The sequence below is a fragment of the Corylus avellana genome, chromosome 7 (genome assembly GCF_965113065.1).
Source record: "Corylus avellana chromosome 7, dhCorAvel1.hap1.2, whole genome shotgun sequence".
In the NCBI taxonomy this organism is placed as follows: domain Eukaryota; kingdom Viridiplantae; phylum Streptophyta; class Magnoliopsida; order Fagales; family Betulaceae; genus Corylus; species Corylus avellana.
This window is the reverse complement of record NC_142496.1, coordinates 26,852,884-26,873,363: the sequence shown is the minus strand read 5'-3', so window position 1 is coordinate 26,873,363 and position 20,480 is coordinate 26,852,884. Positions and strand designations below refer to the sequence as shown.

General features: G+C 33.9%; 2 protein-coding genes across 2 annotated transcripts; both read left to right on the top strand.

The window, feature by feature from the left end:
• Nucleotides 1-9,964: 9,964 nt before the first annotated feature.
• On the top strand, nt 9,965-12,598 carry LOC132184733 (strychnine-10-hydroxylase). The gene is made up of 2 exons (XM_059598468.2): nt 9,965-10,923; nt 11,473-12,598. The coding sequence occupies exons 1-2, from the start codon at nt 9,985-9,987 to the stop codon at nt 12,103-12,105; spliced, it is 1,572 nt and encodes a 523-aa protein (XP_059454451.2). The 5' UTR covers nt 9,965-9,984; the 3' UTR covers nt 12,106-12,598.
• Nucleotides 12,599-17,190: 4,592 nt separating this feature from the next.
• LOC132185001 (cytochrome P450 CYP82D47-like) lies at nt 17,191-19,301 on the top strand. The gene is made up of 2 exons (XM_059598818.2): nt 17,191-18,141; nt 18,669-19,301. Exons 1-2 carry the CDS (start codon nt 17,191-17,193, stop codon nt 19,299-19,301), a joined length of 1,584 nt encoding a protein of 527 aa, XP_059454801.2.
• The last annotated feature ends 1,179 nt before the right edge of the window (nt 19,302-20,480 follow it).

The following is a 20,480-nucleotide window of genomic DNA, read 5'->3' as shown; positions in this document are numbered from 1 at the left end:
ACTCGCATTAATCAATTAAGTTACTATTATTCTCAAAAAAAAAAAAAAAAAAAAAAAAAATCAGCGACACTTACAAAAATGCTGGCAAATATTTAATATGAATATTCAGCACTTATTAATAAGTGAAATATGTAATAAAAATTTTTACTATGAATTCTTTACATATTAATGTGATAGTTTATGTTACACCTATCATATTAATCACTAAATAATTAATCGTTCCAAACGATTAAGCAGTTTCATAATTTATAAAGTTTGGAATACGACTTCAAAAAAATCACTAAATAATTAAATTTACAAGTCACATTTTGTTGCTTAATTTTTTCTTCCATATGACACTCAAAGGGATTGGTTGGCCCAAACAAGACTAGACCATATAACATTAATTGGGTAAGATGGCCGATAAGTATGGATTAATCTTTACTGTCTAACTGGAAATGCATTGGGCTATGATAGTGAGTAGCTGGCCAATTATCATCCAAAAGCTATAGCTACAGACCACATGGGCAACAACGACGCCATGTTTGGGCTCAGCGCTTAAGGTCCTTACTGGCGCATAGAGGGTAAAATCATGACCGGCCCAAACAAAATTAAGGCCTATGGCAAAATGTTAAAAATTAGCATTTTTAAAATTTAAAATATTAAAAAAATCATTCTTCTGGCTTTTTGAAATGTAAAATTACTAATCAAATTTTCATGTTCAATTCTCAATAGATAAGAGGGACCGAGCCAGGAAATTTTATGGGAGGGTGTAACAATCTAATCTCATCTGATCTAGCGGAAAAACTGTAATTATCAATGCCAAAAAAAAATACTGTTAAAATACTTTTCTTTATACAAAAATACCCAAAGCTATGTCGTACAAGGCATTTATACAAATCTATCCGACAGTCTAAACTCTAGACAAAACTTAACCAACTTGGAATCTCTGTACATCTCAATATGAATCTCTAATCACAACTGCATAATTACTTTGATTTTCCATTCCTGCAAGCACTACAAAAACTGTGAAGTAGTGAGTCAATTGATTTCCGATAATATAAATCATTGTTGAATCATATATAGCAAAATGCTAGACAAGTTATAAAACCACAAAAATCCGTATTATTGGATATCAATATCATACTCAGTAAGTAAGAATACTTACAGTGGATTACATGAATGGATCATCAAAGGTAATTACTTGAAACCCGTTCTGCTGCAGTTGGTCCATACCCATAACAATCCCTTCACTGACTTTCTCTCTCTCTCTCTCTCTCTCTCGCCTAAACTCTCTTTCTTCCTCTTCAGCTCTCTGTCTTAAATTTCCCATCTCACTCTCGGTTTCTCTTGTGTTCTTTCTTTCTTGTAGCGCTTGGTCTCGCCCTTTCTCTCTCTGTTCTGAGTAAACACTCTTAGAAAGAAGAAAGACCGAGTAAAAAGCGGAAGAAGGAAGAATATATGCAAGAGATGGGAGAGGAGATGAGTGGTGAAAATTGTGAAGGAGAAGAGCTCTATTTATAGGAGAAAATCAAACACTATTCTACCTTCAATTTACAATTATACCCTCATTTTACTATTTCACCAACCCTATACTATTCCACCAACCCTATACTATTCTACCAACCCTATACTATTCCACCAACCCTATACTATTCTACCAACCCTATACTATTTCACCAACCCTATACTATTCTACCTTCTTATTCTACCATCCTTATACCTACCATTTACTATCCTATTATATCACCAATTATTACAATCATACTCCAAATTATACCAATCAATCATCAATTATCATATCTCTTAAATCTCCCAATAAAATAATCAATATAAAATCATCATCATGATATAATAACCTCAAATCAATATTCATTCCAATAATATTCATAAGATCTAATAAGTTCCTCAAGAATAAATATTATTACCTAATATCATCAATAAATATCTCAACCTCAAAGTAAATGCCATTACCTAATATGAATATTAATATAATCATAGCATCAATTTAATATCTCTAAAATAAGACTTTAAAAATCTGGGGTGTTACAATCTTCCCTCCTTATTAGAATTTCGTCCTCGAAATTAAAGCCCATAAATTACCACCTATCTTCAAATAGAGCAACCCAAATTAAAAACAAATTATACTTGAACCATAACTTACTCAAGTTACTATAAAAATTTTTAAATTCAATCTGTTCATAAATAAATATCATAACATATTCCATACCCAAGCGATGTGAGATTCTGCAAGCACTCTTCTTGGGCACCAGTGTCACCGTTGGCAATCCTCAGGGAATTTCTTCATTCTCGGCCCTTAACTTTTGGCCCTTATACATTTCATTGTGTCTTAACTGACACCATTATAATATAACCCACTTTTGGCATCACCAACGTGTGTCCACTAGCGACCCTCATAGGCTTGTGCACACTCCCACCATCTCAAGCTGGGTAATGCTTTGATACCCTTTGTAACATCCTAGGGAAAAGCGCTAGCCACATCTGCGCTATTACCCCAAAAGGACTAGTCAATTTGGAGCTTCCCTATAATTCATTATAAAGCCCAGTTTCACCTAGTAACTAGGCAATGTGGGACTTAGCACCCATGACTATCTCTATAAACTACCCACTCAAAGTGGGCTTCTTCTCATCATGCAGTGCTTCAATACCACATGACCTGGCGTTACTAGGTGGCTCTGATACCATTATTGTAACAATCTAATCTCATCTGATCTAGCGGAAAAACTGTAATTATCAATGCCAAAAAAAATACTGTTAAAATACTTTTCTTTATACAAAAATACCCAAAGCTATGTCGTACAAGGCATTTATACAAATCTATCCGACAGTCTAAACTCTAGACAAAACTTAACCAACTTGGAATCTCTGTACATCTCAATATGAATCTCTAATCACAACTGCATAATTACCTTGATTTTCCATTCCTGCAAGCACTACAAAAACTGTGAAGTAGTGAGTCAATTGATTTCCGATAATATAAATCATTGTTGAATCATATATAGCAAAATGCTAGACAAGTTATAAAACCACAAAAATCCGTATTATTGGATATCAATATCATACTCAGTAAGTAAGAATACTTACAGTGGATTACATGAATGGATCATCAAAGGTAATTACTTGAAACCCGTTCTGCTGCAGTTGGTCCATACCCATAACAATCCCTTCACTGACTTTCTCTCTCTCTCTCTCTCTCTCTCGCCTAAACTCTCTTTCTTCCTCTTCAGCTCTCTGTCTTAAATTTCCCATCTCACTCTCGGTTTCTCTTGTGTTCTTTCTTTCTTGTAGCGCTTGGTCTCGCCCTTTCTCTCTCTGTTCTGAGTAAACACTCTTAGAAAGAAGAAAGACCGAGTAAAAAGCGGAAGAAGGAAGAATATATGCAAGAGATGGGAGAGGAGATGAGTGGTGAAAATTGTGAAGGAGAAGAGCTCTATTTATAGGAGAAAATCAAACACTATTCTACCTTCAATTTACAATTATACCCTCATTTTACTATTTCACCAACCCTATACTATTCCACCAACCCTATACTATTCTACCAACCCTATACTATTTCACCAACCCTATACTATTCTACCTTCTTATTCTACCATCCTTATACCTACCATTTACTATCCTATTATATCACCAATTATTACAATCATACTCCAAATTATACCAATCAATCATCAATTATCATATCTCTTAAATCTCCCAATAAAATAATCAATATAAAATCATCATCATGATATAATAACCTCAAATCAATATTCATTCCAATAATATTCATAAGATCTAATAAGTTCCTCAAGAATAAATATTATTACCTAATATCATCAATAAATATCTCAACCTCAAAGTAAATGCCATTACCTAATATGAATATTAATATAATCATAGCATCAATTTAATATCTCTAAAATAAGACTTTAAAAATCTGGGGTGTTACAGAGGGGGCCAGCCAAATTTTTTTTATCAAAAAAAAATTATTTTTGTTGTTTTTTATGAACTAAAGACTACCGTAAGGGCAAAAAAAAGTGGACATTTGAAAGTAAGGGCCAAAAATAAAAAAACTTAGTGGATATGGACCAACAAAATTAAAAATAGGGCCAATTTTTTTTTTTTTAGGGGGCCAAATAACTAAAATTAAAACTTTAATTTTATTTTTTTTACTTTTTTATTTTTTTTATTATTTTTTTTACCTTATAATATTTTTTTTCCTTATTTTGGGGGGGACCATGGCCCACCCCGGTCCCCCCCTCCCTCCGTAAGATCATGACTAATCTATTTTATTTTTCTTGTGAGATAAACGTGCGATTACAATAGGATTTAATTAATTATATATTAAAAACAATGACAAATCAAAACTGTTAACAACGAACAACTAAAGTCAATAGCGTCTAATAGCAAGTATAACATATAAAATATCAAAGAAATAAAGAATCATAGAACCAAGAAGCAAATGATTAGAATAGAAATGATGAAAGAAAATAAGAATATATATAAAGAAAGTGTGGCGTGTACGTTTGAAATTGTTTAAGATTTTAAACATGCTACATCACCTTTTTTTTTTTTTTTTATTATTTCTTTTTGAAAATTTTAATATAAAAATTGTAGGTATAGTAGTCACCTCAAGCAAACAACATGGGCAACGTGGTCTGAGATAGTAAACGATGGCCAGCCAATGATATTATGATGACCATTATTTTCTTGGTAAAAGTCTTGTGCGTGTTTTACTATTACACAAACTCCTGGACGGACGACACATTTTTCAAAGGATAGAATTTTCTTACAAACAATCATTTGACAATTACATGAGTTTCTTAATTCTTATCACATCTCAATTTCCATGGGTTTGTCACCTCTACACATCACTCTACGAACGGTTCAAAATGATCCTTTTTTCTCCAAGTGCTTTCACATCGATAGTACGTAGCTCCTCAGTGTCAATAATGCCATGCGTAAAAGTAAAACCCAATGGCCTGGCCCTGATGCATTCGAACCATGATATGCTACTATAAGTTTCTCAAAATCGCAGCAATGGTGATCAGGGCCGGCTCGATAAAGTTTAGGGCATAAGGCGAGAAATTTAAGTGTGGTATTTTTTAAAAATTTAAATATTAATTAAATAATATTTATTTTTTATTGTAAAAATCATTCTTTTAACTTTTTGGAATGTAAAATTACTTATTAAGGTTTTATATTCAAATTTTTTTAACATCTCTTTTTCTTTTCTTTTTCTAATCACTGAATATTAGATATACAATGATTTTAAGAACTTAAACAATTAGTTGTTGGAAAATAATAAAATTGGAGAAAAAAATAATTAAAATTTGAATAAGACTTGAATAGAGAAATAGAAAGAAAAAAAATTATAGAAACTTATAAATATGAGTTTGTAATTGAATAAAATATTTAAAGACTTTCCATCTTCTTAGCATTTAATTTGTTTAAGATTGCAATCCAATCATAAATTCACATTTTCTGGACAAAAGCAACCTATGTCTCACTTTAGAGAGAGAAGAAAAAAAAAAAAAAAAAAAAAACAGGAATGATAGACACACAAATTTTTGACACAACTTTGGCCCAACTTTTCTCTTAATTGATCATTTTTTCTTAAAAAAAAAAAAATTCTGAAGTAATAACATCCTGTGTGGTCCTTTTTTTATTTATTGATTTATTTTTCTTTAGAAAAATTGTAATTTTTTTTTAAATGGTCATTATTCTGAAGAAAAAGACTATTTTTTTTTTAAAAAAAAAAAATACTAATTAAAAAATGACCACATAGGATGTTATTACTTTAGACTTTTTTTTAAAAAAAAAAAGAAAAAAAATGACTACATGAGAAAAGTTGGGCCAAAGTTGTATCAAAAAATTGTCTCTATCATTTCTCAAAAAAATAAACTCATATCTCATGCAATGACTATCCAATTGCCAGTTGGACTTGGAATCATAATTTATGGTTGATTAGCTGTCATTGTAAATTAGGATGGGAATCCTTTTTTTTTCTTTTTTTTGAAATAAGGATGGGAAACTTTGGCCGCTCATCACAAGGCTCCAAAATACAATTCCGTGGGCCGGTGGGAAGCTAAAATGTGAAGGTTTTTATGTCGAAAGCAATGGATGTAGGTTGGGATGATTTTGAGGAATCAGTCACAGAAGGGATTGTAATTTCCTCTGCCAATGGTCGTGTGCTGATGTTATTGTTTGACATAGAATTCACATTTTCTAGCTTGGGTTCTTCTTTATCGATCTTGGTAATTACTCCACGGCTTCTTCTTTATCTTGGGAGAAAAATAAGTACCATTTTTTGGATTTTGAGATCTCAGTCACAGAAAGGATTAATGTAATTTCCTCTACGGCTCCCATTTTTTGACCTCTGTTCTTCTTTATCCTGGGAGAATTACCTCCTTTGGACAAAGTTGTTTGGATTTTGGGACTTCGGAGAGAGAGACCTTCCCAACGTACATGTGCTTACCTACTTCGGAAAATATTGGTCCCTATTTGCTTTTACCTTTCTCTTTGTCATGACTCCACGTTTCCTGCATGCTTCCTCAAATTATCACCATTTTTCAACTTTTCTAATATTTTCTTTTTTTGCAATCCAAATAATAAATTAAAAGAAAAAAAAAAAAACGTGGCGAAAATGAAAATATTTGAGAAATATTACAAAACGGAGTCTTAACATAGTTTTCTACTTTGTTTCTAGTGGAGATGTTTCTTTTGGACTTTAATTAGTTTTGTTGCTTTTGTGAAGCAGTCGAGCGTGGAATTATTAGAGAAAGCGAGGAGTAGGATAACTAGTCCTTGTAGCCAATGCATGTGTGGTGGAAATCGTGGAATCTTTTAATATCTAGACCAAATTGGTTGAATTGATCAATTCAACAAGTTAGTACGTCACATTTATGAGAAGATCTTGTTCCCAATTCAACAAGTTGGTACGTCACATTTATGAAAAGGGTACATCAAGTTAGAGTCGCTTGATGTGCCATTCTCATAAATGTGACGTACTGACTTATTGAATTGAAAATAGAATTCTCTCCTGTCTATAATGGACTAGAGAATATTTAAACACATCAAACACATGTTTGATTCTTCAATTCATGAACTAAATATTCTCTACTCTAGTCCATTATGAGAAGGAGTAGAGAATATTTAATTCATGAATTGAAGAATCAAACATGTGTTTGATGTGTTTAAATATTCTCTAGTCCATTATAGACAGGAGAAAATTCTATTCCCAATTCAACAAGTTGGTACGTCACATTTATGAGAAAGGCACATCAAGCAACTCTAGTCCGCATAAATGATCATGTTAACTACTCCCGTCTGCACAAGAATCAAACACTTCAAAAATGTGACGTATCAACTTGTTGAATTAATCGATTCAACCAATTTGGTCTAGATATTAAAAGATTTCACGATTTCCACCGCACATGCATTGGCTACAAGGACTAGTTATCCTATTCCTCGCTTTCTTTAATAATTCCACGCTCAACTGCTTCACAAAAGCAACAAAACTAATTAATTAAAGTCTAAAGAAATATCTCCACTAGAAACAAAGTAGAGAGCTAAGTTAAGACTCCGTTTTGTAATATTTCTCAAATATTTTCATTTTCGCAACGTTTTTTTTTTTTAAAAAAAAAAATATTATTATTTGGATTGCAAAAAAAGAAAATATTAGAAAAGTTGAAATATGGTGATAATTTGAGGAAGCAGGAAACGTAGGGTCATGACAAAGAGGAAGGTAAAAGCAATTAGGGACCAATATTTTCCGAAGTAGGTAAGCACATGTACGTTGGGAAGGTCTCTATCTCCGAAGTCCCAAAATCCAAACTACTTTTTCCAAAGCAGGTAATTCTCCCTGGATAAAGAAGAACACAAGCCAGAAAATTGGAGCCGTAGAGGAAAGTACATTAATCCCTGTTCCATTTTATAAAGGGATGGCGAGTTTGATGCATTTATTATTAAAATATGAGAGGTCACTTTTCGTCTCGAGCCAACAACTCACGTTTTGTTTTACCCAGGAAGAGATGGGGTCGGGACTCTAAACCCCCTTAATAGGACGACTTACGTGGCACCTGGAGAGAGGCCGGGAGCCCTGCAACCCAAGGCAAACTTTGTAAGATGCAAAGCGAACCATATCAAATAAATTCAGCCTAGGTAACAACTTAGACTCTTTAACCATTATATAAGATATTTCTCCTAATCCCTCACAAAAAGCTTGAACTAACTTGGGCATTAATTGGAGTACCTGTCGGAACAGCCCGCGCAGCCCTCTAAGCCTTGAGTTTGTGGCGTGCAAACAACCTGGGAGGAGGAAGAAGCATAGCGCATCAAACATCGAACCCTAATTGTGGCGGAGATATTTTGGGCTAATCTAACAAGTATAAATTATACTCATATTTTGACAAGATTCGAATCCAACACGAATCATAAATCTAACATGAAATTAGTTAGTTATGATTAAACAAATTCACCTATTTAATTAAATGAGTCGATTATAGTTAATCTATATAATTTTATATTCATATTTTAACACAATTTAAATCTAACACATAATCATTAATTGTCACCCATTTGTTGGCCTGGTTGGAGTTTTAAGTGGGATGCGACGTGTTTTTTTTAAAATGTCCACGACAGAAATTACGTTCTTAACCAAAAAAAAAACTCATCCCCTGCTTGAAAGGAGAACTACAGGCCTATAGGTTGGACACATGGTCCAGCTAAAGTTTCGTGCAGTTATCTTTTTAATTAACATCTAGAACATCATTATCTCAGTTTCATTATCCCCTATATATGTTAGGTAGAGATATATTCAGATAGTCAAAGAAGATACATGTTAAGATATAAATTTAAAAACCGCGCGCAGTACTCTATTCCAAAAAGTTTGAACTAATAGATTTGGGGTATACTTAGGTATATATACTTTATCATGATAGAGAACACAACACTCATAAATGTATTTATAATGTTCTATATATATTTTTTTAGATTGTTATTTTAACCAATTTAGAGTTCGTTTGAGATTCGGATTCAATAAGTGCGATTTTAAAAATTATATTTTTAAAAATTGGGTTTTTGAAATCACTACTTTTTAAAATCATAAATGCGTTTGATAAAAGATGTTAAAAATTATTTTTTTTTATCAAATATTTGTTATGCGAAATTGCTTTTTTATTTATTTAAATTAAGTTTTTTTTAAAATCGAAATGCCAAACACCTTATGTTTTGCTGTATCTTTTAAAAATGCAAATTATTCTTACAAAATCGTAATCTCAAACGCATCTTTAATTAATCTCTATCTCAACTTATGTCTGCCAACCAATATTTTTATCAAAAAGAAGCAGTCATGCACGCCAACATTCGAAATTCCTTGCATGCTGGTCTCTCCATTTTATGTTCATGCTTAGGCAATAGAACTCAAAAGCCACTAATGTCTCACGAATTAATTCTGCACACTGATTTTTTTTTTCTTATAAGCAAGATTGCTCCAAACAAAAAGAAGAAGAAACATTTACTGCAAATTCTATGCATAGCTTGCGGCATCGATCCCTCGGACACCCTCATGATTGCCCTACAACCCTTTCTAGGTAACACGACGTTTTCATGTCAGATTCACGGCAATTATTTTATTAATCCAATCCTCCCATCTCCACCTTGTCTCAAAATCCCATATGGCGATACATCCCGTTATATATATATATATATAAACAATGTGTATGACCTTCCAAGGATAAAACTATTATCTATTTTTCTATTAAATAATTAATATTATCACTTTCATTGTCAATCTCTCTGTATTGTTTATTCAAGGGACCTGACCTCACCCTCACCATAAATTCTCTTCTTTATACAATTAGTTACGATTCTTTTTCAACACTATCATATTATTGACGTATTAAATTATTAGCCTGAATAATTGAATATATATAACAGGGATTGCGCGCAACATAACCATACCTCTTCTCCGAAAACCTCCATAGTCCATAAAGAAGTAGTACTATGCTCTTTCCTCACGCATCCTCTACAACTTTCATGGCCACTATCCTCGCCTTTTTTCTCTTCCTCTTCTTTCTATTATGGATACTAAGAAAAGCTCGTAAAACAACACTTCCACCAGAAGCTGGTGGAGCCTGGCCTTTGATTGGCCACCTCCACCTATTAGGAGGGACAAAACCAGCCCATATCACATTGGGTAACATGGCCGATAAGTATGGACCCATCTTCACTATCCAGCTAGGAGTGCATCGTGCTCTCATAGTGAGCAGTTGGGAGATAGCAAAAGAGTGCTTCACCACAAACGACAAAGCATTTGCCAACCGTCCAAAAGCTATAGCTTCAGAACTCATGGGCTACAACTATGCCTTGTTTATACTTAGCCCTTACGGTCCTTACTGGCGCCAAGTGCGTAAAATAGCCACCGTGGAGGTCCTCTCAAACCACCGCCTTGAGATGCTCAAACACATCCGAGAGTATGAGGTAAATAGATCCATAAAAGAGATGTATGAACTCTGGGTGAAGAACAACAATATGTTGGTAGATATGCAGAGATGGTTTGGGACCATAACCCTAAATATTATATTTAGGATGGTTGTAGGGAAGCGATTTTTTGGGACTGCAAGAAAGGATGAGAATGAATTTAACGATCAGTGTCGGAATACATTAAAAGAAGTCTTTGAGTTGAGTGGTACGGTTGTGGTAGCCGATGCACTTCCTTACCTGAGGTGGTTTGACTTTGGAGGGTACGAGAGGGCCATGAAGCATACTGCGAAAGAATTTGATCATATGATTAAAGGTTGGTTACAAGAACATAAGCAAAGGAAGTTGTCCGGTGAGGCAAAGGAACCCCAAGACTTTATGGATGTGATGCTGTCTGTTGTTGCTAGCGACGAAAAGATCTCCGATTATGATGGTGATACAATCACTAAAGCTACATGTCTGGTAAGCTTTTGATTTACCCTATAAAACTATTATGAACATGATAATTTTGCTAACCAGAGTAATTGTCATTCATCGATCGACTACTATCAAATAGGCATAGGCATAGGCATCATAGAGTTTATGGTTTGTTTGGTAACCATCTTGATCAAATTCATGATGAGAAAATAACAAGCAAAACAATAATTGTCTTAACACTATGAGGGGAGTGTTCGCTTATTTTATCATTCACATCTATTTATTTAAAATCAGCATGTTTTAAGTGATTTTTTGTGTTAGTCATATAAATAATAAATAAAAGAAAAACCGCTTTAAATACATTATGTCGCCTAGTATGAAATTAGTGTGGAGAATATAGCTAGTCTAAAAAAATATATATTAATTTTCTTGGTGGACTTAGGACCACGTTATAAAACATTACTATTGTTTTTATTTTTTGTTATTCTTATTAATAGTTACTTGGCATTTAATTTTGGTGCTTTTGAAACATGCATGATCACCTCAATATTTTTAGCCTAACCATCTAATGCTTCAACTTTGGTGCTTTTGTAGGCCGTTATCTTAGGGGGCACAGATACAACACAAGTAACAATGACATGGGTTCTTTCTCTCCTTCTTAACAACCAAGAAGTCTTAAAGAAAGCACAACAAGAGTTAGATGTCCAGGTAGGTAGAGAGAGACAAGTAAAGGAATCAGACATCAAAAACTTAGTTTATCTCCAAGCTATCATCAAAGAAAGTACGCGTTTATACGCTGCCGGAGCGCTCACTATCCCGCACGAGTCCACTGAAGACTGCACTTTGGCTGGCTACCATGTTCCAAAAGGCACGCGACTCATTGTTAATCTTTCAAAGATGCATCGAGACCCACATGTGTGGTCTAATCCAAATGAATTTCAGCCAGAAAGATTTCTTTCAACCCATAAGGGTATTGATGTTAAAGGCCAGCATTTTGAATTAACACCATTTGGTGCCGGTAGAAGGATGTGCCCCGGAGTCTCATTTGCCATGCAAGTTATGCAACTCACATTTGCTACCTTGTTGCATGCTTTTGATATTGCAACCCCATCAAATGAGCCTGTGGACATGACTGAGAAAGTTGGACTTACCAACCAGAAACTTACACCAATTGAAGTCCATCTCACTCCACGCCTTCCTGCTCAAGTATATGCATGGCTTGATTAGATATTTGATAACTAAAATGCAAATTATGCTATTTAGTAATATTGTTGTACGATTGTCATACAATTAGGTGATGTGCCAGTAAAAATCAGTCTTTGGTCCTTTTCTTTTACTAGTGCTGATCTAAAGACTGATTTTCACTAATACGTCATTAAATTGTATAGCATGTGTATAATATTTTGCTAAATAACATTAGTCTTTCATAATTAATAGTATGCAAAAGGATTTTTCCATTTTTTTCTAAAAAAAAATTTGCATTTTAGGCTATTGAGGTATTGTACTAGCTATGTGTTACGTGGCAGGCCATCATACTAGCCAGTTGGCATGCAGTAGAAGGATTCCTAAAATAAGAGGATATCTCCTCATTAGAATTCTAGAATAAGAGGGTATATCCTCAATGGTTTAATAGTAGTCGTATTTATAAATATATATAGTTGACAACCAATGTAGTTCATCTACTTTGTTTTAATTACAGTGTCTTGTAACACTTATTTAAGCAGGGAATTGATGAATAATATTATTAATATTTCAATTATTTAGTTGTTTTGGAGGGTTCAGAGTGTCTCGTTACTATTTACCCTATTGTTATCAAAAATAAATTATCTTATCCGGCCGCCATCATAGACAAGCTCACGAAGATCAATGTTGCAGCATTGCCCGTTCATCTCAATCCCAGTGAGTCAGTGACGTAATATTATGATACTATATAACCTAAACCATAGTATTGGAATATTGTACCACAAATTCTCAAGACACAAAATCACCTCCGAACGTGTTAACATCTAAAGCAATGGTGGCGGTGGGAAGCTAAAATGTGGAGGTTTTTTACGTCAAAAGCAATGGTTGCCGGCTGGGATGATTTTGAGAAATCAATCAGTCACAGAAGGGATTGTAATTTCCGCTACCAATGGTCGTGTGCTTATGTTATTGTATGACATAGAATTCCCATTTTCTAGCTTGGGTTCTTCTTTATCTTGGAAGAAAAATAATTACTCCACGGCTTCTTCTTTATCTTGTGAGAAAATAAGTACCATTTTTTTGAATTTTGAGAGCCAAGTCAGAAGTGATTGTAATTTCCTCAACGGCTCCCATTTTCTGGCTTGGGTTCTTCTTTATCTTGGGAGAATTACATATTGAAATTCCCTATAATTCTTTTTAAATTTGAGATTCTCAAATTTATAAATTTCATCGTTCATCTCATCTAAGGGTATAAAATAAGTCATGTTTTAGCTTTTAATGAGAAAATTTAATGAGAACTCTACCATCAAGGAAGCGGAACAGGATCCTCTCCACTTAGTTATAATTAAGGGATATTTTTGTTTTTTCACTTGTTGAGGGGACAAAAATACCCCCAATACAACTAATGAGATATTATCGGAAGATCCTAATTCGAAGGAAGCATAGCTTTAGTAGTTTCCTCATTAAATGTTGAAACATATCTTATTTTATCTCTTTAGATGAGATGAACGGCTAAGATTTATGAATTTAAAAATCTTAAATTTAAAAAGAATTTTAGGAGATCTCAATACACTTACCAACTTCGAAAACTGATCCATCGTTGCTTTTTACCTTATCTTTGTCATGACCACGTTTCCTTCCTCAAATTATCACCATTTTTCACCTTTTCTAATATTTTAATTTTTGTAATCCAAATAGTAAATTAAACAAATAAAAATAAAACGTTGCGAAAATGAAAATATTAGAGAAGTAAAACAAAACGGAGTTTTAACTTAGCTTTGTACTTTGTTTCTAGTGGAGACGGTTTCTTTTTAGTCTTGTTGCTTTTGTGAAGCAGTTGAGTAGTACTGTTGAGAGTGGAATTATTAAAGAAAGCTAAAAGTCGCAAATGGGTTGTGGACCACGCCTCACGAAATCGAGGTCATTAATTCGAATCCCCCTCCCCTTTGCTTTGTGTGGACATGTCAAAAAAAAAAAAAAACAAAGTATATGAAATATGAGAAATGATAAATGCACAACTTTTTGGCACAACTTTAGCCCAACTTTTCTCTGATTTTTTATTTTTTAAATAACAAAGTAAAAAATAAAAAAATTCTGAAGCAATAACATCATATGTGATACTTTTTTTATTTGATATTTAAGAAAAAATGGTATTTTTCTTCATAAAAATGGTCTTTTTTTATTAAAAAAAATGGTCATTATTATGAAGAAAAAAAAAAAGACCAAATAAAAAAATAACCACATAATTAAATGAGATTATGATTAATCTATATAATCTTATATATTCATATTTTTTCACAACTTAAACTTAACACATAAACATTAATTGACACCCATTTGCTAGCTAGTCTGGTTCGAGTTTTAAGTGGGATGCGATGTTTCTTGAAAAAATGCAACTAGACGCAAAAGCCAATAAGAGGTGCCCTCCACTCTCATCCACAACATGATAAATTACGTACGTCCTAACCAAAAAACTCATCTCCTGGCTTGAATGGAGAACTACAGGCCTAGGTAGGTTGGATACATGGTCCAGCTAAAGTTTCGTACGTGTTGTTATCTTTTTAATGTCTAGAACATCATTATCTTAGTTTTCATCGTCCCCTATATATGTTAGGGTGAGATATATTAAGATAGTCAAACAAGACAAGATCGAGTACATTAAGATATAGATTTGAAAACCACTCTATCTCAAAAGTCTATGTAGTTTATTAATATGAAGATATATATACTCACAATACCCTCCATTTTTCTTCTTTTTCTTTTTTCTTTTTTAGATTGTTATTCTAACCAATTTAATCTCTATCTCAACTTATATCTGCCAACCAATATTTTTATCAAAAAGAGAAGTACTCACGCACGCCTACATTCGAAATTTCTTGCATATATCTGCCAACCAATATTTCACAAGTGCTTTTCTGAAATTTTCGTCCACTCACACTCCACACGTCTCTTGCCGCTGGATTTAGCCACGCACAGAACATGGGCCACCGTTTGTTGCTCACCACAACAGAATGGAAAAAGCTCGTCTTTCACAACACCTCTCCTTGATAGATTGCTCAAAGTGGGCAAGATATCACTGCACGCCCTCCACAGAAGTACTTGAAGCTTCCAGAAAGGTAAGGCAAAACTGCTAAGTGGTTTTTGAATTTTTTGTGAAAAGTATATATGATGAAAATAAAAACTACCCTATATTAACAGGCACCTTAAACGACCAGAAAAAACAAAAAAACAAAAACAAAATAAAAATAAAAATAAAAACATTTACTGAAAATTCTATGCATATAACTTGTGGAATCGCATAAAAAATGGGTTGTAATGTGATGTCAAACAATATTTTTAGGTAAAAGCATTATTAGTGGCCTCACCAAATTTTACTCACTAAAATAACAAAAAATACATTTTTTCTATTTTAATTATTCACTTTTTTAGAGCATCCCAACAGCCTCACTATTTTAACAATCCACTTTGACTATTCCACTTAAATATTATTTTTCAAAGATCTGATTATTATTTCTTTAAGGGGAAACTTCACTTACTCCTTACGAACTTTCGCGCTTTTTGCGAACACCCTTCCATTGTTCAAAATCTCTCACTTTAGTGTATTTAACTTTGATTTCATTCTACTTTTCCCCTATGGCCGGTATGGGGGTGGCTGAAACCATCCACAGGCCTTAGGGGGTGGCCGGAGCCCAAAACCCATTCTGTTTTTTTTTTTTTTTGGCCTTTTAATTGGGGGCGGCCAGGCCACCCCCTTGGCCATGGGGGTGGTTCGACCACCCCCAGACCGGCCATGGTTGGCCAAAAATGAGGTGGTTCGGCCACCCCTTTTGGCTTAGGGGGTGGCTAGAGCCACCCCGATCCGATTTTCTTTTTTCTTTTTATTTTATTTTTTTAAAAAAAAATAGATGCTCAAAATGGTGTCATTTTGGGCTGGGGGTGAGTGTTGTAGTTTTGAGTGTTTTCAAAATTTACAATGGACTGGGTGAGGGTATAATGGACATAAAAAGTCAAACCATTTGAGTTTAACGTTGAAAACTAACAAACGGGTCCTAAGTGAGAGTAATTCAAAGTTTAGGGGTCCAACGTGAGAGATTTGAAAGTTGAGCGGAGGTTTGTAAAATCGGCTAGAAGTTCAGGGAGCTAAACTAAAAATTTTCCTAATATTATAATAATAATTTTTTATTTATAAATAAGGGTAAATTTGGAATTTAAAAGAATTTAGGGGTATAAAGGACTTTAATTCATTTCATCATTTGATTTAACTGCAAAATCCTAACAGAATGAGCAAAGTAAAAGAAAATAAAAATTTGATACATCAAAGTAAGAGTTTTTGAACAATGGAGGGTGTCTGCAAAAAGCGCAAAATTTTGAAGGTAAGTGAAGTTTCCCATTTCTTTAACTATTAAAGGAGGAGAGAGAAACAAAAAAAAAATGGGGAAAGATAAACCATTTTTTTATTTATTTGGTGAGTGAATAGTATTTACTATTAATAGTGAGTACTATTCTCACTCACTATTTTTTTGGGGTCAAATTGATGAGATCGAAAATGAAGGTTTTAAGACTTTTTCATCAAATTGACTCACCAAAATAACCAAAAAATAATTTTTGTTAGGCCGCAAATAATGCTCGATCTAACAAGACATTTTCATGCCAGATTCACGACAATTCTTTTATTTGATTGATCTCGCATGGTGTGAAACCAATCCCACCTTGTCTCCAAAACCGATATATATGGTGATATTAGATATATAAAAAACAATGCGGCCGGGTCACGTGATCTTCCAAGGATAAAACTATTATCATTGCCAATATATCTGCATTGTTCTTAAGGCCACTTTATTAGGAGGAGGGGATGGTAGGAAAATATTTAGTTAGTTATATCTAAACATTATTTTTTTCCCATTAAATACTTCAAATATAATTAACTAATTCTCCTATTAAAATAAGAGGAAATGATCTCTCATGACCTGAATTAGTTACCATTCTTTTCAACACTATATATCATTATTGACGTATTAAATTATTAGGCTGAATGATTGAATATATATATATATATATACCAGGGATTGCGTGCAAAAGAATCATACCCCTTCTCCCAAAACCTCCATACTCCATACAGATCTAAGTATTATGATCTTTCCTCAGGCATTCTCAACAACTTTCATGGCCACTATCCTCGCCTTTTTTCTCTTCCTCTTCTTTCTATTATGGATACTGAGAAGACCCAAAATCACTTCTCGTAAAACAACACTTCCACCAGAAGCTGGTGGCGCGTGGCCTTTGATTGGCCACCTCCACCTATTAGGAGGGACAAAACCAGCCCATATTACATTGGGTAACATGGCCGATAAATATGGATCCATCTTCACTATCTGGCTGGGAGTGCATCGTGCTGTGATGGTGAACAGTTGGGAGATAGCTAAAGAGTGCTTCACCACAAACGACAAAGCCTTTGCCAACCGTCCAAAAGCTATAGCTTCAGAACTCATGGGCTACAACTATGCATTGTTTATACTTAGCCCTTACGGTCCTTACTGGCGCCAAATGCGTAAAATAGCCACCGTGGAGGTCCTCTCAAGCCACCGCCTTGAGATGCTCAAACACATCCGAGAGTCTGAGATAAATACATCTGTGAGAGAGATACATGAGCTGTGGGTGAAGAACAACAACATGTTGGTAGAGATGAAGAGATGGTTTGAGTCCATAGCCCTAAATGTTGTATTTAGGATGGTTGTAGGGAAGCGATTTTTTGGGACTGCAAGAAAGGATGAGAATGAATTTAACGATCAATGTCGGAATACATTAAAAGAATTCTTTGAGTTGAGTGGTACGGTTGTGGTAGCAGATGCGCTTCCTTACCTGAGGTGGTTGGACTTTGGAGGGTACGAGAGGGCCATGAAGCGTACTGCGAAAGAATTTGATCATATCATTGAAAGTTGGTTACAAGAACATAAGCAAAGGAAGGTGTCTAGTGAGGCAAAGGAACCCCAAGACTTTATGGATGTGATGTTGTCTGCTGTTGATAGTGACGAAAAGATCGCCGATTATGATGCTGATACAATCACTAAAGCTACATGTGTGGTAACCTTTTGATATACCCTATAACTATTATGAACATGATTATTTTGTTAACCAGATCAGAAATTGTCATTCATCAACTACTATCAAATAGGCATTGGCATAAGCATCATAGAGTTTATGGTTTGTTTGGTAACCATCTTGATCGATCAAGTTCATGATGAGAAAATAACAAGCAAAACAATAATTGTGTTAACACTTTGAGGGAGGTATTGGTTTATTTTATTATTCACATCTATTTATTATACTTATATCAAATGAATGAGCATGTTTTAAGTGACTTTTCATGTCCGTCTTTTAAAAATAAGTAAATAAAAAATACTTAAAATACATTATGTCACCTAGTATGAAATTAGGGAATAGGATCCTCTCCAGTTAAAATGAACTGGATATTATTCAATTCAAATGAAATGGAGAGAATCATAATTCTAAAATTAGTGTGAAGAATATCTAGTCTAAAAAAACCATTAATGATCATCTCAATCTTTTTAACCTGACCATCTAATGCTTCAACTTTGGTGCTTTTGCAGGCCCTTATGTTAGGAGGCGCTGATACAACACAAGTAACAATGACATGGGTTCTCTCTCTCCTTCTTAACAATCAAGAAGTCGTAAAGAAAGCACAACAAGAATTAGATGTCCAGGTTGGCAAAGAGAGACAAGTAAAGGAATCAGACATCAAAAACCTGGTCTATCTCCAAGCTATCATCAAAGAAAGTATGCGTTTATATCCTGCTGGAGCGCTCACTATCCCGCATGAGTCCACTGAAGACTGCACTTTGGCTGGCTACCACATTCCAAGAGGCACCCGACTCCTTGTTAATCTTTCAAAGATCCATCGAGACCCACATGTGTGGTCTAATCCAAATGAGTTCCAGCCAGAAAGATTTTTTACAACTCATAAGGGTATTGATGTTAAGGGCCAACATTTTGAGTTGACACCATTTGGCGCCGGTAGAAGGATATGCCCCGGAATCTCATTAGCCTTGCAAGTTATGCAACTCACATTTGCTACCTTGTTGCACGCTTTTGATATTGCAACCCCATCAAATGAGCCTATGGACATGACTGAGAAAGTCGGACTTACCAACCAAAAACTTACACCAGTTGAAGTCCATCTCACTCCACGCCTTCCTGCTCAAGTATATGCATGGCTTGATTAAATATTTGATAACTAAAATGCAAACTATGTTATTTATTAATTATTATACGATTGTCATACAATTAGGATGATGTGAGAGTAAAAATCAGCCTTTAATCCTTTTTTTATACAAGTGCTGATCTAAAGACTGATTTTCACTAATACGTCATTAAATTGTATAGCATCCGTATAATATTTTACTAAATAATATTACTATTTCATAATTAATAGTATGCATAAGGATTTTTCCGTTATGCTTTGATTTTTACATTTTAGGCTATTGGGGTACGGTACCTATGTGTTACGTGGCAGGAATCATACACGTTGATATGCAGTAGAAGGATTCCTAGAATAAGAGGATGCATCCTCGATCAATGCATGGTTTAGTAGTAGTAGTAGTATTTAATTGTAAATATATGTGGTTGAAAACCAATGTATTTCATCTACTTTGTTTTAATTACAGTGTCTTGTAATTAACACTATTTTAAGCAGTGAATTGATGAATAATATTATCAATATTTCAATTATTTAGTTGTTTGGGAGGGTTCAGTGTCTTTCGTATTTACCCTATTGTTATCAAAATAAATTATCTTATCCGGCCGCCATCATAGACAAGCTCACGAAAATCAATGTTGCAGTATTGCCCGTTCATCTTACACCTACACGTTCTCAATAATCCCAGTGACGAAACATTATGATACTAACCTAAAGCATATTATTGAAATATTTTACCCATTTTTTATTAAATAAATAACTCAAAGGACATGAAAAAAAAAAAAAAAAAAAAAAAAAAAAAAAAGAAAAAAAGTTTACCCTTCTTGTTAAAAAATCATACACAGCCGATCAATGTGAGAAGGGGGGGCTCTATCTTTTCAGTTAAAAAAAAAAAAAAAAAAAAAAAACGAAAAAGAAAAAAAGATGAGGCTTTATACTACATACACTGGATTCCACATTATTAAATAATATTGGATCTAATAATAAATTTTAGGAGAAACTTCACTTACCCCCTATACTTTCGCGCTTTTTGCAGACACCCCCCTATTGTTCAAAACCTCTCACTTTGGTGTATCAAACTTTCGTTTCCTTTCAAATACCCCCCTACCGTTAACTTTTGACCTTTCTACCCCTAATTTTTTTTAAAAAAAAAATTATTTTTTAATAAAAAATAAGGGCACGATTGTAATTTTCCACCCTTTCCGTT